The 24,511-nt window shown below is 42.1% G+C and overlaps 1 protein-coding gene across 2 annotated transcripts in view; it reads left to right on the top strand.

Annotated features, from left to right (window-relative positions):
* Window positions 1-16,687, top strand: part of LOC143766008 (adenosine deaminase-like) — a 102,187-nt gene extending 85,500 nt beyond the window's left edge. The window contains exons 5-11 of one of the 2 annotated variants that reach the window (XM_077253322.1): window positions 7,161-7,276; window positions 11,325-11,449; window positions 12,899-12,970; window positions 13,818-13,919; window positions 15,056-15,123; window positions 16,002-16,131; window positions 16,405-16,687. In XM_077253322.1, coding sequence (XP_077109437.1) covers window positions 7,161-7,276; window positions 11,325-11,449; window positions 12,899-12,970; window positions 13,818-13,919; window positions 15,056-15,123; window positions 16,002-16,131; window positions 16,405-16,500 — 709 coding nt within the window. In that variant the 3' untranslated portion in view covers window positions 16,501-16,687. The remainder of the gene's footprint in view (window positions 1-7,160; window positions 7,277-11,324; window positions 11,450-12,898; window positions 12,971-13,817; window positions 13,920-15,055; window positions 15,124-16,001; window positions 16,132-16,404) is intronic. The other variant, XM_077253321.1, reaches the window with a different exon arrangement.
* The last annotated feature ends 7,824 nt before the right edge of the window (window positions 16,688-24,511 follow it).

Here is a 24,511-nt window from a genome sequence, read left to right as displayed (position 1 = left end):
AAGCACTTTAATAAATCATAAAGTAATATATGTGTCTCCTGTATCACCACCATAGAGACAATGGATCAGGCAGGGGTTACTTACATGGATAGGTGGCCATTCATATTAGTCTAAAAGTAATAAAAGCAGATGATGTCAACCTAACGTATCAATCATGTTGAAATTCAACATTGAATGTCTGGTTTACACTCCCTGACAGAAGTTATGTCACTTATCAATGTTATGTAAATAAAAGCTTATAACCTGACGTTAAATTCATCCATTGGTTGTATAAATTATTCTTTTGAAAGCTGAAACACTCCGAAATGTAGTTTAGGTTAAGATAATAGATTGCCATCAATGCAGAAATATTGACCAGTTAATGGACACAGAATGTCAGATTTTAGCAAGACAAACGTTTTGTCGCCTGGTTATATAATGCACCCAATCCTAGTTTACATTCTCACCTGTGCTCAGTAAATGATCGGTTAATTAGTGTGTGTGCATAAGAAGAAACCCAGCACCCCAGACCTTCACTTGAACTGCAACTTGAGCTTTGACAACATGCCAAAAATCCACCCTGCAACCAAAGCCTGGATTATCAAGAGGCTGAAGACCAGATCCACTGCAGAGATGGATGGCACCTTAAATGTGTCTCAACGTCAAGTACAAAGAATTAAAAAAAGATTTGAAAAGACTGGAGATGTGTTTGACAAGCCCTGGTCCGGCAGATCCCACAAGACAACTGCTCAGGGGTTGAGAGAGCGCCGCATGAGTCACCCCGGGGAAAGAAAAAGAGGAAGAAAAAGAAGAACAGAGAGTTTCCCGTGAAGCGTTTAGATATTAACCGGTGATGAGTATAAGTGAATTTGATGTAGAAATATTAGGTAATCCAAATGATGGTCACTAATGCTATAAGTGATGTGTGTGTATGTGGGAAAAGTGTAAGCCCATATGAAATGGTGTCAATGAGGTTTATGCCCTAAAGGATATGTGCTATGGGTACAGTGATAATTACTAATACTGTATGTGATGTATAGAAAAAAGTGTAAACCCATATGGTATAGTGTTGACAGTGCATATGCCCTGAAGAATAGGTGCTATGGGTATAGTGTAAATAAATATTGTACATACATTCGTGGTATTATAGTAAATTTTTTCTATACATCGCATACAGTATTAGTAACGAAACGTGTGTTGGGTCAGCGGGGGACGCCAGATACAGACTCCTTATACACGTAAGTGCTCTGATATAACTCTCTATCACCAGATTCCTGTAGGGGAGCAGTATATCCCATATTAGTACGTGGTACTTCAGGTCTTACTATATTACTTTCAGTAAGCACATATAGGATTATAATCTGTACAGTGGCTTCTCCTGTTTGGAATGCAGTCACTTTGAATGATACTATGTTTTTAACTGTATTTCAATAAACGTTGTTCTTATTGGCACCTTATACTGTATCCTCTTGTTGTGGTTCATATAACGAATTTAGTTTTTTGGTGCCCTGTTACACCTTATGGGTTTTGTTGTATAGTTAAATAAAAAACGTGTGCCATTTGCAAAGTCCCACAGCCTGCTAAACAGATGGACACTAAAAGAGTGGCAGAAGGTGGATTTCTCTGATGAATCTTCAGTAGAATTACACCTCAGCCACCGCAAATACTGCAGGAGACCTACTGGAGCCCGTATGGATCCAAAATACATAGAAAACAGTTACATTTGGTGGTGGAAAGATCATGGTCTGGGGTTACATTCAGTATGGGGGTGTGTGAAACATTTGCAAGGTGGAAGGCAATATCAATAGCCTTAAATATCAAGAAGTATTAGCTACCTCTTATATTCCAAATCATAAAAGTGGTCAACTCTGCACCAGGATGGTGCTCCATCTCATACATCCATCTCTACAGCAAAGTTCCTCCAGGCAAAAAAGATCAAGGTGCTCAAGGACTGGCCAGCCCAGTCACCAGACATGGACATCATTGAGCATGTTTGGGGTAGGATGAAAGAGGAAGCTTGGAAGACAAAACCAAAGAATCTAGATGAACTCTGGGAGGCATGTAAGACCGCATTCTTTGCTATTCCTGATGACTTCATTAATAAATTGTATGAATCATTGTTGAACTGCATGGATGCAGTCCTTCAAGCTCATGGAAGTCACACAAAATATTAAATATGACCAATAGCACCACAACTTCATTCACCAATGTTATGCAACATATATTTGTATTTTAAGTTATTTGTTTGAATATCCTATTACTTTCAGTGGGCGACAAAACTTTTGTCTTGCCAAAATCTGACCATTCTGTGTCCATTAACTGATCAATATTTCTGCATTGATGCCAATTTATTTTCTTAACCTAAACCACATTTCGGAGGGTTTCAGCTTTCAAAAGAATAAATTATACAACCAATGGATGAATTTAGCATCAGGTTATAAGCTTTTATTTACATAACATGGATAAGCGACATAACTTCTGTCAGGGAGTGTACAGACCACAATCTTGTTGAAAGAGGCTGAGATTAACTACTTCTAATAATAGACAATTTTCGCTTTTGCACTTTTTTTGTATTCTCCCCTTCATCTAAGAGATATAACTTTGCTTATATTTACATCAACATAGTCATATAAGTTTTTGACTGAGGTCCGAGTTGTACTTTTGAATGACAGCATTAATTTTGTTGAACGATGTACTGAAAAATAGGAAAAAAATTCCGACATTGTTTTTTTGGATTTTGTTTTTATAGCCTGAGATTTGCTGTAAAAATAAAATGGGCAAAAACAATACTGCTCTGCACATACAGTCATGGTTTTTACCATGTTGCTACATATTGACCACTAGGGGGAGTTCACTGCACACAAATTTATACAGTTATTAAAGGGAACTGCACCAAGTTAATACAGTCACATCTGCAGGCACCATGCTATAGAGCAGGAGGAGCTGAGCAGATTGAGATTTGATTTTGTGAGAAAATCTTCAGTATAATCTGTCTTTTAAGGAGAACCTGACAGCTGATACAGGCTGCCCAGTACATCGTAGGCAGCATGTATCCGACACTGGCTGTATGAACTCGGCCAGGTATGTATCATTTCAGAGAAACATACTTTAATAGCCACCGGGGAATGAGACCACGCTGTAGACTAGTTGGACAGGTGGGTCCCCAGTGGCTTTTCCCCATCCAGTGCACTGGATCGACAGGTTTCTGTCTACGTGCAGGACTGGGCAGCATGTATCAGATGTCATGTCCCTGTTAATTCAAACCTTTGCTCTTTCTGGGATTTCGGTCCTATCAGTGTTTGACAGGTTTCTTTGTATAATTGTGCATAGTGAGATACCGGTCAGTCACTGATAGGACCGCCCACTGGACCGAAATCCCAGAAAGAGCAGAGGATCAAATGATGAAAACACAGGTTATACTGAATCTTTTCACACAAAACTATATATAAATCTACTCCACTCCCCCAGCTCTATGACATGATTCCTGTAGATTGGATTTTCATGGTAACAGGTTCCCTGTAAACCCAACAAGTTGTAGTAATAAGTGTTTTATAAGCTTCCCCTAGTGGCTGATGCTGGTAGGTCATAAATGTCTTTTCACAACATCAGTGGGGCAGGAGCAGCATGTTCAGAAGAGAGATGTGAGCTATGGGGAATGCAGGAGCTGCACACAGCATGCAGGTAGCTCTCTTGCCTGTTCAGTGTATGAGGATTTTCTGATATGTTAGTTATCATCACCTTGCCCAAGGTTTCTAGATTTGCAAGGAGAATCTCCAACGCCTCTCACTGCATTCACAGTACTGGCTGCAAGGTCTCGCCTCTATCTGTCTCTTTGCTGATTAGCTGAAGTAGGTGCTTGTCACACAGATTCAGGTTGTGACTGGCTGGGCCTTATAACTCATGAGCCCTTCACTGCAGTGCATCAGTAGAGAAGGTGCCAATCAATTTGCAGCATTTGTCTATCGGCCAGGTCAGTAATCTATGACTGTTGGACGGGAACCTTGAGAACCGCCTCTTACCATACAACATCCTCGGCTCTACTTTTGATTAGTTGGCTTGAAGCGACAACACACGTGCACCACGCTGTGACGATGAAGTTGCTCCAGGACAGCCAATCAAAAGATCTGCCTTGAAGTAAGAGGAGATACTCAGGGCTCACGTCCATAGACCTTAAAGGGAAATTTCACCTTAATTTTCTTTCTGATGATATATAACTGGACAATCTAAAGAGCACATTAGCTGTCTTGGTACAAAGTTCCATCACTGTTTTACCCCGCAGTTCCAATGACTTGCTCTGTTACTTTAATATTGTCATACTGTATATAAGTTTAGAAGATGGTTCAGGAAAAGAGAGATAAGAGATACAATCTGACAGAGCTCACTGATGAATTTACTGGTAAATGGTAATTCATTCTGCTACTCGGTTTTGCATCCTTTGACATTTTCACTTCAGTTTCACTCTGCTCCACCAAAATGGGAAGAACAAGAACATAATGTCAGTCACAGCGCATCAAATTCATAATGAGCTTTGGGGAACCTTGCACCAGAAATCTTATTCCAGCCCATGACTGTGCACTTCTTAATTAGACATGGGTAAACCTGAACAAGGACTTCTCGTGGAAGTCCGTGTTACTGTTTAGTTTCGGCAGCCTGAACAAAGCTTGTTGAAAGACTGCAGTGCGACCAATGAACAAGCTTCCCTCTATTTTTGCTAACAAGCGCAGGTAAAACAGGCAGCTGCAGTCCTAAGCTGCCTGGTCTATCTTGGCTGGTTGTCAAAAATAGAGGCCCCCATGCCGTTTTTTAAAATTCTATAAATAATTTTAAAACACAGCATGTGGTTTGACAACCAGCCAAGCCATTGGATATTGACCCTCCCCAGGCTAGATATTGGCCCTCCCCAACCTAAAAATAGCAGCTTGCAGCTGCCCCAGAAAAGGTGCATCCATTAGATGCGCCCATTCTGACATTTTGCCCAGCTCTTTCTGTTTGCCCTAATGCGTTGTCAAGTGGGGTAATATTTTGGGGTTGATGTCAGCTGTGTAATGTCTACTAACATCAATCCCAGAGGTTAGTAATGGTGCGGCATCGATCAGACACCTCCATTACTAACCCCCATAAGTGAAAAGACAAAATAAAAGCACAGAAAAAAAATCTTGGAAAAAAACAATAATTTCCCTCTTTCACCCATTTATTTAAAAAATATACAAAATGTACACCAGTCCGCCATAGTTCAAATGGAGGTCCCACAACGATCCCAGTCTTTTTCATCCAGTCTATGGAGCTCTCTACAGAGAAAGCAGCTCCATAAACTGGAGCAGCAACCACTGCCACACCCGCGGCTGCTGTGAACTGAGGTGACGTCAGTAAGGTCACCTCAGTTCACAGGCACTGTTTCTCACAAGGGCAGCGGTCACTCATCAGTCCAGTACTCATGCTGCCTTCATGAGAACCGGCCGCCGTGAACTGAGGTCACCTCTGTAAAAGTTAGGTCACAGTGGACAGTTCTCACGAGGGCAGTACGCGTGCTGAACTAATGAACGACCACGAGTCTGGCACTCGTTCTGACCTTGTGAGAACCAGCCACTGTGAGCTGAGGTAACCTTAATGACGTCGCCTCAGTTAACAGGAGCCGGGTTCTCGCGGAGCACGGCACAAGACCCAGCAATAGCTGCTACTCCAGTCTGTGGAGCTGCGTTCTCTGAACAGAGATCCAAAGACTGGATGAAGAAGACTGGGATCATCGTGGGACCTCTATTTGGACTGCAACTGGTATTTTATTTTTTAAATAAAAGAGGGAAATTGTTGTGGAGGTTTTTTTCAAATAAATATTTTTTTCCTGGCTTAGTAATGATGGTGTCTGAGAGACGCTTCCCCATTACTAACCCCTAGGCTAGATGTCAGCAGACATTACACAGCTGACATTAACCCCAAAATATTACTCTGCTTACCAACGCTAGCGGGAAGACCTGAGGCTAAACTCCAAAATTGGCGCATCTAATGGATGTCCCATTTCTGGGGCAGCTGCGGGCTGGTCTTATTAGGTTGAGAAGGGGCCAATTTCCATGGCCCTTCCCAGCATGATAATACCAGCTCACAGCTCTCTGATTTCCTTTTGCTGGTTTTTAAAAATGCCGGGGCATTGCTCTTCGTTAGTTTTTTTTATTTATTAGTATTTTTTATTTATTAGTAATAAATAAATGAAAAAATGTGGTGGGGTGCCCTCTATTTGTATAACCATCTAAGGTAAAGCAGACAGCTGTGGGCTGATATTTTGTGGCTGGTAAGGTCCATGGACATTTGGCTCTCCCCAGCCTAAAAATAGCAGCCCCAGAAAAGGCAAATCCATTAGATGCGCCAATTCTGGCATTTTGCCTGTCTCTTCCTGCTTGCTCTGGTGCATTGGCAAGTGGGGTAATATTTTGGGGTTTATGTCAACTTTGTAATGTTATCTGACATCAAGGCCAAGGGTTAGTAATGCAGAGGCTTCTATCAGACACCTCCATTACAAATCCCGTAAGTTTAAAGCAAAAAACACACACAGAGAAAAGTCCTTTATTTGTACATAGCACTCCCGACCCACTTCTAATCATTTATTACCTTTAAAAATCAAACAATCCAAAGGGGTCCATCGTAAATCCATGTTAAGTGCCACGACGGTCCCCAAGTCTGATACATCCAGTTGCAGTGCTGAACGGTTGCATCAATAATGTGACCGCTCAGCACGGCAGCTGAAACAGACTGACAGTAGCATGTGAATCTGGCTTCTGCGGCGAGCACTGATGTCAGTAAGATTATCGCAGTTCATAGCCGATGAACATTGGTAATCTTACTGACGTCACTGCTTTGCTTGAATGGGGTACTGGTTCGGAATCAAGTTCGGGTACCATTCTGGTACCCGAGCCAAACTTTTTTATAAAGTTCGGCCAAACCTGACGGAGCCGAACATCCACCACTATTCTTAACGTATCTCGCTTGTCTGGCTCTTACACGTTGTACACGCCCGTCTTGATGAATCAGGTCAAAGACGATAAAAGCCAAGTGGTCCAAAATTAATAATGATACCCTATTGCAAAAATAATTTTCAGATCAAAATACTTCAATTTAAGGAAAAATGAAAGGGTCAATATCCTATAATCTATTAAGAATATTAATTTTCTATATTATGTTTGTTGCCAAAGAGGGGATCTCACTCCAGAAAAAGTGGTTGAACTTGTTAACCAGGGGCTGAAAGAAGGTGAGCGGGATTTCAATATCAAGGTCAGATCCATTCTCTGCTGCCTGCGCCACATGCCCGGTAAGAAATATCTGACTGTTGGTGTCTGTTGTTTTATTACTGTGCAGGGAGATCTTTCACAGTCACAAATATTTTCTCCACTATATATTGCATGGATAAAAGCAACTTACCCATTCATATATACCCCCTTGGCTAACCCTTAAAGGGATACATATATATACCAATAGAAATATATGGCGTACATTCACCAATAATATATACCTACAATATAATGCACGACTCCAGCAAATAGTAAACGTAATTTTATTTAATTATAAAACATGACACAATCCATGATATAAGGGACAACGAAAACAGATGAATAAAAAACGAGATGACACAGGGACTAATTACAATATATGTAGTACATAATGACCCATAGAAAATCAATCATAAATATTGAAAAAATATATATATGTATAAGGGACATTAGAGCATATGAAATTCATGTGTATATATATACCCACAAAAAGTAGACACAGGATCTTATATAGTAAGGCTATGTGCACACTTTGCAGATTTTGCTACGGATCCGCAGTAGTTTCCCATGAGTTTACAGTATAATGTAAACCTATGGGAAACAAAAAACGCTGTGCACATGCTGCGGAAAAAGCCGCGCGGAAACGCAGCGGATTACATTCTGCAGCATGTCACTTCTTTTCTGCGGATTTTCACCTGCTCCAATAGAAAAATGCAGATGAAAAACTGCATAAGAATCTGCAGTAAAAACCGCAACGGGTTTTCACTGCGGATTTTGGAATTCCGCAGCGGAAAAATCCGCAGTGGAATCCGCAAAGTGTGCACATAGCCTTAAAGGGCAACGTGGCTCAAACATTATACAAAGCTAATGTGCAAAAATTGCAATAAGAAATAGATCTATAAGGGTCAATAGTATCATCATAATATATATGTAAAAAATAAATTAAGATTAAGACCCAAAAAGTATCATAGTGCAATAAAATGCAAAGGTAGTTTATAAGCCTGTAGTATGCATATTTATGCCCAATATATCTATGAGCCAAAAAATTATATACTGTATATAAGAGGTATCACCATATAAAAATTACATTTCGGTTATAATGTGATGATATACCCTAATTTTGCCCATATAAGTCTATGTCTCTCACTAATAAAGATACATCCTGAAAAGACAAAGTGTCATAATAATCAAAGAAAAGATGAAAAATCAGTGGGATACTAACCATGAAAAGAGCCCCGTGGCAGCCCGCACCTGCCCGACGTGCGTTTCGCATGAGCTTTGACGAGGGAATTTGTCATCAGGATTTTTCCACTTAATATGACAGCAGCATAATGCAGAAACACAGGCCCTGATTCCAGCAATGTGTCACTTACTTAGCTGCTTGCTGTAGTTTTAATAAAATCACTAGTTTCTCTGCTGCAGATTTAGCAGTTCTCTGAATGCTTAGCCCTGTATAATCCCACCCACACCACTGCTTGGCAGCTTTCTGTGTACACTGTACATTGGCCATAAGCTTTTAGTCATTGCTGGTGGTGGGGTTATACAGAGCTCATTAATATGTTGGACTACCTGTCATCAGTATTACTAGTTTTCTAGCAGTTATCCACTGCTTATAAAACAGTGATTTTATCAAAAGTACAGCAAGCAGCTCAGTAATATCACATCACTGGAATCAGGGTATCTGTCTCTACACTATGATACTGTCAGATTAGGTGGCAAAAAACTGGTGACAAATTATTTTTAAGGCAAAATTCAGATGTCCATATATTTTGGATATTCAGACTGACAGTTACATATATGAGACTACTGCCTTCTGGTCTGGTAAAAAATGCATTTTCTCTATTGAACAAATGTGCTCAGTATCAAAAAATAGTTAAAAGAAGTCCAAATTGTCCACTGCAGTTTCTTGGCCATCGCTTGTATTTTTCTTGGAAAAAAAAAACTCATTAAGAAAGCTATCCATTCCAGTGCCATGTCTACTACCACACTTTGCTGTAAGCATCAGCGTCACATGCTAGGGATTTCTGTAATATAATAATGCAATAAAGAAACGTAAGTCAAGAGACATAAGTAGCAAAAAACCTCACCCTTTCAAATTTACTTATTAATTACATCCTTATTATTTAAAGGGAACCTGTCAGCTGCTGTAGCCCCCTCTAAACCACCACCAGCCATGCTATTTCTACATTCTAACAATACCCATTCTTTGGGTTTTCTGGTATCTATCTGTTTAAATCAAATTTTAGTTTGAATTCATATTATGCAAATGTCTCGTAACTAGTCTGGTGGGGCATTAATTCCCCTGGACCACTACTGCTTGCCATCTTGTAAGCATGCCCTGCTGTGTGAGACTAGTTTGCAGCAGAAAAGTCACTGGCTGCTCTCTGTAAATCTCGTTCATGCGCAGTCTTCTGCTATCCTCATAACACGCAAAAAATTAAAGTGTACACTCCCAAGCTTCATCAGCATATTGTGCATACCCAGGGAGGCAGAAAGGTGCTGAAGATTTACAAAAAGCCAAAGGAGACGGTGTTCTAGAAAATCACGACTATGTCAGTCGTGCAAAGAGAGGCGTGTTTACAAGATGCGAGGTAGGACTACTCTGGAAGGAATCAGCGACCTGCTGGGCTAGTCCTGAGACAGGGAGGACTAGATCGAAAGGAATCAGCGACCTGCTGAGCTAGTCCTGAGACAGGGAGGACTAGTCCGAAAGGAATCAGCGACCTGCAGAGCTAGTCCTGAGACAGGGAGGACTAGTCCAAAAAGAATCAGCGACCTGCTGGGCTAGTCCTGAGACAGGGAGGACTAGTCCGAAAGGAATCAGCGACCTGCTGGGCTAGTCCTGAGACAGGGAGGACTAGTCCGTAAGGAATCAGCGACTTGCTGGGCTAGTCCTGAGACAGCGAGGACTAGTCCAAAAGGAATCAGCGACCTGCTGGGCTACTCCTGAGACAGGGAGGACTAGTCCTGAAAGGAATCAGTGACCTGCTGGGCTAGTCCTGAGACAGGGAGGACTAGTCCGAAAGGAATCAGCGACCTGCTGGGCTAGTCCTGAGACAGGGAGGACTAGTCCGTAAGGAATCAGTGACTTGCTGGCTAGTCCTGAGACAGGGAGGACTAGTCCAAAAAGAATCAGCGACCTGCTGGGCTACTCCTGAGACAGGGAGGACTAGTCCGAAAGGAATCAGCGACCTGCTGGGCTAGTCCTGAGACATTTGCATAGCACAAGTGCAAAATTCTAAACTTGATTTTTGAAGTATATGGATGTTGAAAAGCCACAAGAAGGGAGTGTTGGAATGCAGAAATGACAGAGAGATGTGGTGGTTTAGAGGGAGCTCGGGTAGCTGACAGGATCTCTTTAAAGGGGTTTTCAAGGACTTTGATATTAATGGTCTATCCCTATGAAATTGATATATTACTAAGATACAGCGCAATATCCAAAATGTCATCTCCTGCGACCTCCTGGTCTTTTTGTTGTGGTGCATTTCTTTGCAGTTAAAGATATACTACACTATGTAGGTATTGTCCCAGGTGTCGGCGGTGGCATACACTTGAACAGAGACCCCTACAGTCACAGTGCTCTACATTAGATTGTCATGGCTCATGCCCCTGTAACATTTATTCGGCTTTTCCCATGATGACTAGATGAAAACAATTTTCTGTGCTCTATATTATTAGATTACATGCCTATACTCTTAGATAAGTAATTGTGAGTCCGACAGTGTAGTTATCTACTGTGGTTTTACTGTTCCGCCAGAATTAGGAATGAAAATAAAAATTCTTAACATCTTGTTAACAATTGAGAAACACATTATTTTAGTCCTTCAAAAATGTTTTGTTTCGCACGACTGTATCTGGACTGTACAATGGAAGTCAATAGACCTCTGTGCACGTGAAGTCAACTTTCTGGCAAAGGGAAAAAGCAGGATGGAGGTGGAGGTTAGGAGATCCATGTTCTCAAGATATCGGCATCCGGCAAATCCTGAGGTTGTGCCATAAGTGTAGATGAGAACACCCCTTTTTATTATTATCTTCTTATCTTCTGAAATGATTATTTTGTTCCCACATTCACATTTCTTTTTCCATTAGAATGGTCTCCAGAAATTGTTGAGCTTTGTAAAAAGTATCAAAATGACACTGTTGTGGCTATTGATCTTGCTGGAGATGAAGGGTTAAAAAGTGAAGTCTTCCCTGGACATCTACAGGCATATCAGGTTTGTGCAATCTGTGGGTGAAATGAATATTAGATAGATAGATAGATAGATAGATAGATAGATAGATACACTCAAAAGATCTAAGAATGTCTCTATGTAGACAAAAGGTTCAAAATTTGTCTAAATCTGTGTTAGTGAGCACTTCTCCACCTCACTGGTGTGGCATATCCAGATGATGATTAGACAGTCTGATTATTGCACAGGTGCCTTAGGGTGGTCACAATAAAAGGCCACTCTAAAATGTGCAGTTTTACAGTATTGGGTGTCCGCAGAGTCAGAAACCAGTCAATATCTGGTGTGACCACCATTTGCCTCTCGTAGTGCAACACATCTCCTTCACATAGAGTTGACCAAGTAGTTGGCTATGCTGGCTGTTGTGAATTCTGCTTTTGGGCTCCCTCCGGTGGTTGTAGGTGGTAATGCAGTTGTCCCTGAGTTGCAGTCCTGGTCAGGTGTATCTGCTGATTGCAGTTCTGACTGGGGTATTTAGGCGTGCAGGATTCATTAGTCCTTGCCAGTTGTCCATGGTTGTTGGGAGGTTTTGGTCCTGGTTTGGTTCCTTCTGCCTTCTGCCAAATCAGCAAAGATAAGTGTCTGGTTTTGTTTCTGTGGCACACATGCTGTGTGCTTAATAATTCTGTGCTATTCAGTGTTTTTTTGTCCAGCTTAGATTGTGTCAGTATTTTCTCAGTCTTGTTGGATTCTCTGGAGTGGCAGATATACATTCCATGTCTTTAGTTAGATTGTGGAACTTTTTGTATTATCTGCTGTGGATATTTTTGGAAGGGTTTTTAATACTGACCGCTTAGTATTCTGTACGATCTTTCCCTATTTAGCTAGAGTGGCCTCTTTTGCTGAATCCTGTTTTCTGCCTGCGTGTGTCTTTCCTCTCCTACTCACAGTCAATATTTTTTGGGGGCTGCCTATCCTTTGGGGTTCTGCTCTGAGGCAAGGTAGTATTCCTATTTCCATCTATAGGGGTATTTAGTCCTCCGGCTGTGTCGAGGTGTCTAGGGTTTGTTAGGCACACCCCACGGCTACTTCTAGTTGCGGTGTTAGTTCAGGTTTTGCGATCAGTACAGTTTCCACCTACTCCAGAGAAAGTTCATGCGGCTCCAAAGTCACCGGATCATAACAGCTGGCCGTGCAAGATGTTTTCAGCATCCAGGGACATGATGCCATTTTGAAGGCACAGAGATACCGTGACGAGATCCTGAAGATCATTATTGTGCCATTCATCCACGACCATCGCCTCATGTTGTAGTATGATAATGCTCGGCCCCATGTAGCAAGTATCTCTACACAATTCCAGGAAACTGAAAACAGATGGGAGCAAAAACAATAGTGTTGCATTTATATTTTTGTTCAGTGTAGATGGATGGATACATAGATCGATCACCTACATGTAACCATTTACTGCTGCATACATTTCTTTTCTAACTACTATAGGAGGCTGTCAGAAGTGGAATACACAGAACGGTACATGCCGGAGAGGCCGGACCGGCGTCAGTGGTGAAAGAGGTAAGAACCAAGCCATACAGGATTTTCATCTTATCTATAAATTATCACTTGTTGCCATGCTCGCAGGTCGTGAACGTGGTTCGTGGACCCACTGTGCGATGGGGCCGGGCTTACCTAGGAGAGGCGTAGATAAGCGGCTGCCTGGTTTTCACTGGAGCTCCTGATGGTGGAGTCAGGCTTGACCTGCAGGTTAGCCAACAGGTACCACTCCTAGGCAGCCCCCGGTACTGCAGCTGCTGACCCTAAGGGTTAAGTACACTTACACGGACTGCATTCGGAGTAACAGACAAGTCAGGGTTCTGAGCTTGTTCAGACAGGTGCGGGTTCAGAGGCCGCCGGAACGGCTTCAGTGTTCAGGCACCGCCGGTGTGGTTTCAGGGTTCAGGTGCTACCGGAGTGGCTTCAGGACAAGGTACACACTACACAGGCATAAGAGAACAGATTCAAGACAACAAACTATCTACAAAGGATTAGGACAGGGGATGCACACACACAATGAAGGGAAGCTACAGGGGTTTCTCAGGAACCTTCCTACAGGGGATCGTGCCTTTTATACAAAATGTACGCGCTGCCCCTTTCAGAACAGGGGAGCACGCGCGTGCACTAGTTGCACTGCCGGAAGCCTGTGCAGTGTGCACAGAAGGCAGGGAGGAGGACACCGTCATGGCCTGGGCGGTGAATATGTCGGTGTCCCTGCTGGGAGGAGGGAGAGTGACCACACAGGGGAGCCAGCATAGCATTGCACATGTCACTAGAGGAGAAGATTTATGGTGTAGCGATGACTTTTTATTTTATATTAAGGTTGGGGCATGGAAACCCTGAGTCTTGTGGCTTCTTCTATACTTAGGCTGTAGAGCTGCTAAAGGCTGAGAGAATCGGACATGGCTACCATACTATAGACGATCCTGTGCTTTATAAGAGGATGCTCCAGATGGACATGCACTTTGAGGTATGTATGTCATATACTTACAATTACAGTGCTTCTTCTAGTCTATTATTATGGCATATGATGTGTGGCACTCCCCCCATTATACAGTTATGCAGTGTTACCCCACACACAGAATTCAGTAGAACAAACACTATAAAGCAAACAACAATCCCGTAAAGTGACCTACACACAATGCAGATGTACTATACCGTCACACTCTGCCGGTCTACCTGTCAGCTGTCATGTCTCTCCATCCTGTTTTCCTCCAGGCCACTGCTGTGTTCTTCCCTGCCAACGCTGTCTTCTGACATCACTCCACTCTGACTTGGTTCACACTCCTGCAGCAACTTGACTTGCTTTAAACAGACAACTTCTATATAACTTTCTGACCGGTTGATGTCCAACCGCTGGGACTTACGTCGATCAATAGAGCAGGGAATTTTTATCCGTAACGGGCACTTTTCTCCATTACCAAATGGAGCGGCAGGTCAGATGCCCGACCACCACCCCAATTGTTCTCTACAGGGCTGCAGGATAAAATCAGCGCTTGGCAGTCCCATAGGGGATGAATAAAGCAGCTGTCGAACCTTGTGCTGATCCGTGCTGGTCCCAGCTGTCAAACACCCACTGATCATCCTGTGGATAGGGGATAACTTGTTTTCACTGGACAACAACTTTAAGGCCTTTTCGGAGACCAGAGCATGGTGAACTCAATATCTTCTCCCAACAGCTGAGTGTCCTCAGCTTTATAAAAAGACTCTTCCCTTTTGCTCTTGCCCTAAGCACCAAGGTCTATTAAGTTCCGCTGTCTGCTAAGGTGTTCATCACACCCGTCCATTTACTGTCCTGTCTTGCAACGACATCCAGACATGTCATATGGTCTGGATGACTATAATTCCTGCCTGCTACCTTAGTTCCTTGTCCTGGTGTCTACTTCTCATCTCCATGTCAGACATTGCTGGTGGAGTCTTCTCCAGAGGGACAGACTCAGTTATTCCATTTTGGAGAGTTTTCCAACCCCTTTATGTGGTTTACTCCCGCTTACCCCCTGGTTTAGCAGTATGCTAAATCTTTTATTGACCGAATAGATCCACATCACCAGTAGGCATTACTCCCATTAATATTAGTTCTTTTCACTGCCTTGTCTTATTTTGCAGATGTGTCCTTGGTCAAGTTTCGTCACCGGTGCCTGTGGCTCTGACTTTACAAAGCATCCCCTAATCCAGTATGTATCCTTACCCCACACTAATGAAGCTGATAAAAATAAGTGATTGATCTACGAACAGGTCTGAGTAATGATAGGAGAACATGGCAGGCCTTCAATTATATCACAGGCCATAAAAACATATGTGGAGCCTGACAAGGACAACAATGTCATCTAAAAGATCTCCTGTACATTACTGCTTGTAAGGATCTACAGAAAAGATAGACCAGTGTCATATACTAAACCTAGATTTCCCCACAGTGCAATATTGCCAGGACAACCCTACTCAGTAAAGAGGTGGGGCTTGTCTAATTGCCCCTGACAGTGGGAGTTTTGCGCACTTAAGGGGCCGTACTTAAATATCCTGGGGGGTTAAACATTGGTAAGTATGTACTGAGCACAGAGCCAGAGGTGTAACTTCTAGAGAAGAGGCTGTCATTGAGCATTTGGTTGTACCATTTCTTCTACTGCAAATAAGTTGGATTGTTCGGATCTAAAGAAAATTGTCAAGGAAGATGATGAAATAAAAAAATTATTACTCACCTGATCAATTCTTCGCTGCTCTAGCGCCGTTGGGTTAGTGGTAATTTCCTGCATTGATGACATCAGATACATCAGCTGTTACCAATCAAAGACCTTAGCGGTTATGTACATGTACAGCACAAGACAAGTAATCACCGACATTCAGGGACTACTGGGTCTTCAGGGGGTAGAATATGTGAGCAATGAATTTCAACTTTCCTTTTTTTTAGATCTCCGACAACCCCTGTAGAAAGCCTTATTAAACCTTTGTTCAGCAGGTCCTCCTACTACAGTTTTCCGTCAGCGTAGCTAGGTTGGGGTTAGTTAACACTGTGCATACATAAACACAATCTTGTGGGCATTTTTTTTCTAACCAGGTTTAAAAAAGATGGCGCCAATTGCTCTTTAAATAACGATGGACCTCTTCCCTTGAACACTGGACTGGAAAATGATTATAATATTGCCAAGACTTACATGGGGTTCGGTGAAGAGGATTTTATGCAAATGGTAAGTACAAATACATTGGAGTATTAGTAACCGTTTCCTACTACGCTTAGTTACTTTTTTCAAGGGCAGGACTTACAGAATGTTTGCAAGCTTTCACTATGAAAATTTTTATGGAAATAGATAAACATAAAAGTGAGATCCCTGCATTGCCACATTGGAGAAGAAGCAGTGGATGAAAATTTACCACAAATGGATCTCCCCTCCCTGCCGCAGAAGTGCTCATATTTTTTCGACAACTGTAGTTAATGCTCTTTTTTTTCTTGCTCTTCCCAGAATATAAATGCTGCCCGCTCTTGCTTTTTACCTGAGGATGAAAAGAAGCAACTGCTTGGCGTATTGTACGAGGCATATGGGATGATTGACGTCTAATTAACATTGATTTTCCATAATAAAATTTTATTCGACTTGAACAGTTTCTTTATTCCTAAACAAGAACCTAAAATATTGTAGCACCATACTATTAGAACATCGATGATGGCATTATAGAGTGAAGTGAGCGGTCATGTGATCACAAGGATACGATATGCATACTCCCTGCCACATTCCCAACTCAGCTCTCCAGTGATTTCTAGGTTTTTTTCCTACAACTCTGAGTTTTTCCATCTGGTACTGTCTGTATAAAACAGGATAGAAAGATAGAAAGATGATCATTCTTAGACCGGAGACCCACTGGTGCGAGATACGGCCAAGTCTCGCTGGTTAAAAGCAAGCTGTGGCACCGGCACTCCGGAGCGGAGCGTGCAGCTGCATAGCAATACATGGAGCCGCATGCTCCGCTCCACAGTGCCGGTGCCACAGCTTGCTTTTAACCAGCGAGACTCGGCCGTATCTCGCACCAGCGTGTCTCTGGCCTTAGATGGAAACCCAGTCCGACACTAGTGATCAGACTAACGTGTCATTGTCGTAGAATGCCATATTTGACTGTGAAATGATTGATCTGCTAGAAGACTATGTGAAAATAAAGAAAAGAAAGCACTCTTATAAACAGGAGTGTTTCAGTATAAGAAGTTGTATAAGCTACGGTAATATATTCATCTAGAGTGTAATTAATCACTAGCAGTGTGTTAGGTCGATCAGTTTATGGTGTTTGCTTCAATTTCTGACCATCCCATCAGCATGGTGTAACAAAAATCTGGATTCATTTCACTAGCCAATATTTTTCCACTATTTAGTAATTCAGTGTTTGCACCATTTTGCCCATTAAAACAATTATTCACGTCCTCATTCAACTCCTAGCATTAGAACAATTCAACACATCCTCCTCTCACCCTTTCCATTAGAACAATTCTTCATATTCTCCTCCGACTCCTTTCTTTAGAATGATTCCTCACATCCTCTTCTGACTCCTTTCATGAGAACAATTTTTCTCATCCACTTCTCACCCCTTCCTTTAGAACAATTCTTCACATTCTCCTCTGACTCCTTTCTTTAGAATGATTCCTCACATTCTCCTGACTCCTTTCATGAAAACAATTTTCCACATCCTCTGCTCACCTCTTTCATTAGAACAATGCTTCATATCCTCCTCTGACTCCTTTTTTTAAAAAGATACTTCACTTCTTCTGTCCTCTTTCATTAGAACGATTCTTCACAACCTGCTCATTCAACTCCTTTCATGACAATTCTTCATACCCTTCTCTCAACCCTTTTATTAGAAAAAAATCTTCACATCCTCCTCTGACCTTTTTCATTAGAACACTTTTTGACAACTTCCTTTGACATTGTTTGTTCACCAGTTGTATACGTATATAAGATCGCTTTTTCACTGGATGTTTTTCATTGATCACACCATTCGTTGAGGATTCTCTACACTGCTGAATGAGAAAGTCCCACATGGTTGGCAGTTTTTGAGATACTTAGACTGGTTAGTCTAGCACAAGGGCACATGTCTTTATTGAAGTTATCCAGATCGCTTGTTTTTCTCCATTCTAATCTGAATTCACAGAAAAATAATCTCTTGGTTTTATGCTGCTCTCCTAAGTGCCAAACCAAACTCCCACAATCATGCCCTTATGGACATTGCTTTGTGCAATCAGGCACAGTCAAGCTGGAATAAAAAAGGACCTGTAACCACAGAGTTGGAAGCAACAATTGTTTAAAATGTCTTGGTATGCTAAATCATTAAAGGGGTTGTATGGAATCATTTTTATTTTTATTTATAGGCTCGTAGAGGTCTGAAATAGGAAACACAGCTGTTACTCACCTTCATTTGGTCCAGCAATGTTTCTGTGATGATGACCTGGTCTTTGCAGGCTGCAGCGTTGACATCCTGACTACCATGCGTGTGACTGCTGCAGCCAATCACTACATGAGCCGCTGAGCTTGTGTTTGGCTGCAGTGCTCAATTGTGCTGTAGTCATGACATTAACCCTCCTGGACAAACTCTGGACTCTAGTCATTTAGACTGCAAAGAGGACCTTCAGGCATATTTACCAACCGTCCCAGATCCAGCAAGAGGGACCTGAATTTAGGGAGGTGTCGCAGGAAGTCTGGAGTATGTCCTAATTTCAGCTGTACCTGAATCCTCAGAACACAGATATAGTTGAATATAATACTAGAGCATTGGGGACACATCAGACTTTTGGACCATCGTTCAGTCTATGTGAAGACTAGAGATGATCCAACCTTTTGAAATTTAAAATTCTCCAGCTTTGACAATTTTTTTCCCAAAAATTTGATTCTCCAGGAATTACAGCGAGCGAGGAGAAAGATCTAAGGGTACTGTCACACAGTGCAATTTTGATCGCTACAACGGCACGATTCGTGACGTTCTAGCGATATCGTTACGATATCGTTGTGTCTGACACGCTCCTGCGATCCGGATCCCCGCTGAGAATCGTACGTCGTAGCAGATCGTTTGAAACTTTCTTTCGTCGTCTAGTGTCCCGCTGTGGCGGCATGATTGCATCGTGTGACACAGGTTGTATACGATGTGCGCACAGTAACCAACGGCTTCTACATCGCAAATACGTCATGAAATTATCGCTCCAGCGCAGTGTATTGCAACGTGTGACCGCAGTATACGACGCTGGAGCGATAAATATACGACGCTGCAACGTCACGAATCGTGCCGTCGAAGCGATCAAAATTGCACTGTGTGACAGTACCCTAAGGTGCCCACACAGCAGGCGATGCTGAGTGTCGGATTACCCCCATCAGAGACACAAGTATGCCTAGTGATATGATAACTGCAAGGCATTTGGGGGAAGCACACGCGGTCTAAGGGTACTGTCACACAGTGGCACTTTGGTCGCTACGACGGTACAATCCGTGACGTTCCAGCGATATCCATACGATATCGCTGTGTCTGACACGCAGCAGCGATCAGGGACCCTGCTGAGAATCGTACGTCGTAGCAGATCGTTTGGAACTTTCTTTCGTCGCTGGATCTCCCGCTGTCATCGCTGGATCGTTGTGTGTGACAGCGATCCAGCGATGCGTTCACTTGTAACCAGGGTAAACATCGGGTTACTAAGCGCAGGGCCGTGCTTAGTAACCCGATGTTTACCGTGGTTACCAGCGTAAAAGTAAAAAAAAAAAAAACGTACATACTCACATTCCGGTGTCCTTCAGGTCCCTTGCCGTCTGCTTCCCGCACTGACTGTGACTGCCGGCCGGAGCAGAGCACAGCGGTGACGTCACCGCTGTGATCTGCTTTCACTTTACGGCGGCACTCAGTCAGAGCGGGAAGCAGACGGCAAGGGACCTGAAGGACACCGGAATGTGAGTATGTACGTTTTTTTTTTTTTTTACTTTTACGCTGGTAACCAGGGTAAACATCGGGTTACTAAGCGCGGCCCTGCGCTTAGTAACCCGATGTTTACCCTGGTTACCCGGGACCTCGGCATCGTTGGTCGCTGGAGAGCGGTCTGTGTGACAGCTCTCCAGCGACCACACAACGACTTTCCAACGATCACGGTCAGGTCGTATCGCTGGTCGTGATCGTTGGAAAGTTGCACTGTGTGACAGTACCCTAACTCACGTAGTCTTTAGTAATGTGTAATATTGTGATGGCTGCTTTTTGGAGAATCACAAAAATAAAATTTCTCTTGGTCTGAGTTTGCTGGGACCTGCAGATTACAGAAAATTCCACTTTTATTGAATTGATTTGAACATCTCTAGTTAAGACTGAATTACCTTTAGGTCACATAGCTGGCAACAGAGAAGAGGAGCAGGACACAAGCACTGTGTGTGTGTGTGTACAGTATAACGTGTGTGAGTATATATAGTGTGTACATATGGTGTGTGTTTGTACAGTATAAAGTGTGTTAGTATATATGGTATGTCTGTATGTTTACTATGTATATTGTGTATATATACTGTATATAGTGTGTATGTATAAAGTGTGGGTGTTTGCGAATACGGTGTGTGTGTATGTCTAGAATATAATGGGTATGTGCACAGGATATAGTGTGTATATGTAAAGTGTCGGACTGGGATGCCAAGGGCCCACCTGTAACACTGACTTTGGAGGCCCACTTGTATACAAATATTACACTACCCTCTTTCACAAATTTACCTATAGCTCTATATAATAATATACTGGGTTGTTTGATAAATGAATGATGAGATGTTGCATTTTCTGTACAGAATCAATTGAATTATGCCAAGTACTGCTCATAAAGTGGGGTTGGGGGCCCAGACCTGCACAGGGGCCCACCGGGGGATTCCCCTGTTGCCCTATGGGCCAGTCCGAGCCTGTATATGTATGCATTAATTTAAATAGTGTGTGTATGTATATGGTGTGTATGTATGTATACAATGTAAAGTGTGTGCTTGTGTATAACGTGGGTGTGTTGAATTAGAGCTGTGTGTATTGATGTAGCAGAATGTGTGTATGTATGTACACTGTGAGGGCAATATAAGCCACAGGGAGATTATATGATTAGAGAGAAAGTGAAATAACAACTATGGAAGCCTTGAGGGGTCAATGCCATTGTGAAGTATTTATTTTACATACTGAAGTTCTCTACTTTGGCCACTTGATGTCATTGCTTACAGGCATTATCCAGGCTTCTGGCTTACATGAGTCATGTAGAGAAGTGGTAATGACTGAAAACAGAAACAAGGTGGCAGTGGGCCATCTTTCAATGGAGAACTTCGAAAATGTAATTGAAGCCGTATGGTTAATTTACTTACTAGGTGACGTATATACGGTTATTTCCATTACAGCGTTCTAATGCCTGAGACAGGAATAACCGTCCAGATGATAACTGCTGGAGGTAAGGCTACAAACAGCTGCAAAAAGTTTCTGTAGTCCCCATTCATTTAAATGAGAGTTATGAAAATAATGTAGCTGAGCCGTCCTCTGTTGTTTACGTAACCCCAACGTTCTGCAGTACGGTGCCTGAATAGAGTTACTCCTGTCTTATCCTTGTAAAACTGAAATGGAAATATCCCATACAATGTTAGAGGTGTTGATCAGTACTTAGATATTGATGACCTATTTGTAGAATAGACAATTTCAGATCAGTGGGGTCCACCGATCAGCGGCGGCAGACAGATGTAAACAATGTATGGTTCTGGAACAACACAGCTCCATAGATATTTAGTGGCTGTTCCAGGGTACTGCAGCTCAGCTCCCTTCAATACTAATTGAGGAGCTGAACTATGGCAAAGCCTTTGGGAGCAATGGAATAAAAAATAGGTAATGTATTAAAAAATAAATATACATATTTCTAAATTAATGGATAGTATATACGGTAAATATCTTCAACAGCTCCCATCAAAAAAATTTACATATTCTGGTGCCATTTTGGTGCCCATCGCTGTACCAAGGCTTTATTGATAGACTTGGCCATGGTGCACTAAAAAATGAACTCCAGGCTTTTCAGCAGAAAGTCTTTATATAGTACTGGTAAATGTAGGAGCTTTTATGAGGTAAAACATCTTGGAGAAGAAGAAGTGGTACAGGGTTGCTTATCAGAGTTTGGTCCTTTTTCTGCACCAGCATGACTGTTCCCCTGTGCACACAGAGAATTTCATGAAGACGTGAGGTGATGAATTTGGTGTGGATGACATTGCCCCCACCTCACCTCCATCCAACATCTTTGCAATGAATAAAAACTTTAGTTGCCACCAAAAAAGCTTTCATAACAGCTTTTCACGCCAATTTTAATCAGCTCCAATTCATCAAAAGTGTTAACATTTTTTACAACAGAAATGCTACTCCAGTCATATGCAGATTAGCATCTCTTCCTGCTTCTCTCAATGGAACACATGACCACAATTATGCATCACTGATCATGTGACGGCTGCTCAGACCAGCAAGTGGACCATAATCCTAACCGTGTGTATATTGCGCACTGTTAGTATTCAGCATGATAGAGACCCTGATGAAAATCATTCCTGTGCCCGGAAAACCGCTTTCCCTCACACATGACTCCCTGCCATATCATAGCCTTTCATTTATGCTATGTTCACACATTTAGTATTCGGTCAGTGTCTTACCTCAGTATTTGAAATCCAAAATCAGTAGTGGTAAAAAATACAGAAGTGATTACATGTTTCTATTATACTTTTCCTCTGATTGTTCCACTCCTGGTTGTGGCTTACAAATACTGAGGTAAATTACTGACCAAATATTGAACGTGTGCATGTGGCCTTGAGCTTTATAGCACATCATCTAATGATTTTCAACGAGTTGCATTGCAACACACACTTTCTAAGGCAGAGATTGGCAAACTGCGGCCTGTGGATCATATCCAGACTGATACAGCCGAAGGGCTGAAACAGTGGCCCATGAGCCGCTCTCTGCTCCGTCACCACTATCCGCATCCTCGGGATGCAGACAATGACGAATACATTGGTGAGGACCGGATCTGCCTTTGCCATCTTCCACCAATCTGCGGGTGAGAAAGAAGGCGCAATGTCTTTTTCATTGCGAAAGCTGTGCACTTTGGAAAATCAGTTAGTCAGAGAGAGCAGGGCACTGGTGGCAAGGTGAGTATGTGGTTTTTTTTTCATGTGTATGGGATGTTTGTATGTATATAGAAGGCCTTTTTGGGGCTCATGATGCATCTAAAGAGGTTATGTGGGGGCTCATATATAGAGAGGCTATGTGGGGGTTCATGCTGTATATAAGAGGTTATGAGAGGATCATGCTGTATATAGAGAGGCTACGTGGGGGCTTATACTGTATATAGAAATGCTATGTGAGGGTTCATACTGTATATAAGAGGTTATGTGGGGGCTCATACTGTATATAGAAAGGCTATGTGAGGGCTTATACTGTATATAAGATTCAATGTGGAGGCTCATGTTACATGTAAGAGGCTATATGGGGCTCATGCTGTATATAGGAGGCTATGTGGTGCTCATGGTGTATGTGGGAAGCTACATGGGGGCTCACGCTGTTTAAATTATATAGCTCATTTAAATTAATGTAAATCTCCTGGTCCAGATAATTTACATTCTAGTCTACTGAAAGAGTTAACAGAGGAAATTGCAGATCCACCAGCCAGAATATTTGAAAAATCTTGTAATACAGGAGATGTCCCAGAAGATTGGAGAAGGGAAAATGTTGTCCCTATATTCAAAAAAGGAAAGAAGATGGAGCCAGTAAATTACAATACCAGGAAAGATCTCTGAACAAATTATTAAACAACATGTATGTAAGTACTTGGATAAGAATATAGTAATTAACAAGAGACATCATGGGTTTGCAACAAGCACGTCATGCCAGACTGATCTAATTTCCTTCTATGATGGAATCACTGACTTGGTGGATTAGGAAATTATAGTATATCTTGACATGAGCAAAATATTTGATAAAGTATCTCATACTATCCTTATTGAAAAAGTTACCAAGTTTTGGATTGACAAAGCTATGGTTAGGTGGATTCATAACTGGCTCAGTGATCGTACTCAAAGAGTTTTTAATAAATTGGAAGAGTGTTTCAAGTGAGACACCACAAGATTCTGTCCTGGACCCAGTGTTGTTCAGCATTTTTATTAATGATCTAGATAAGGGAACTGAAGGTAAACTGATCAAATTTGCAGACGATGCAAAGCTAAGAGGTATAGCTAACGCTGGAAAAGACAGAGAAATGATTCAGAAAGATTTAGATAATCTTGAACAATGGACCGCGATTAATAGAATGGTATTTAGCAGAGAGAAATGCAAGATTCTACATCTGGGCAAGAAAAATGAAACTTACATCTACAGATTGGGAGGAATAGAACTAAGCAACAGCACGTGTGACAAGGACTTGGGTATACTAATAGATCACAGACTGAAAATTAGTCAACAGTGTGATGCAGCAGCAAAAAAGGCGAACACAGATGTATTAAGAGAAGCGTAGAGTCTAGATCACGAGAATTAATTATCCCCCTCTACTCTTCCTTGGTAAGGCCGCACCTTGAATACTGTGTACAGTTA

The sequence above is a fragment of the Ranitomeya variabilis genome, chromosome 4, assembly GCF_051348905.1.
Source record: "Ranitomeya variabilis isolate aRanVar5 chromosome 4, aRanVar5.hap1, whole genome shotgun sequence".
NCBI classification, from domain to species: domain Eukaryota; kingdom Metazoa; phylum Chordata; class Amphibia; order Anura; family Dendrobatidae; genus Ranitomeya; species Ranitomeya variabilis.
The sequence above is the reverse complement of the archived record's forward strand: the minus strand, read 5'-3'. Positions and strand labels throughout refer to the sequence as shown.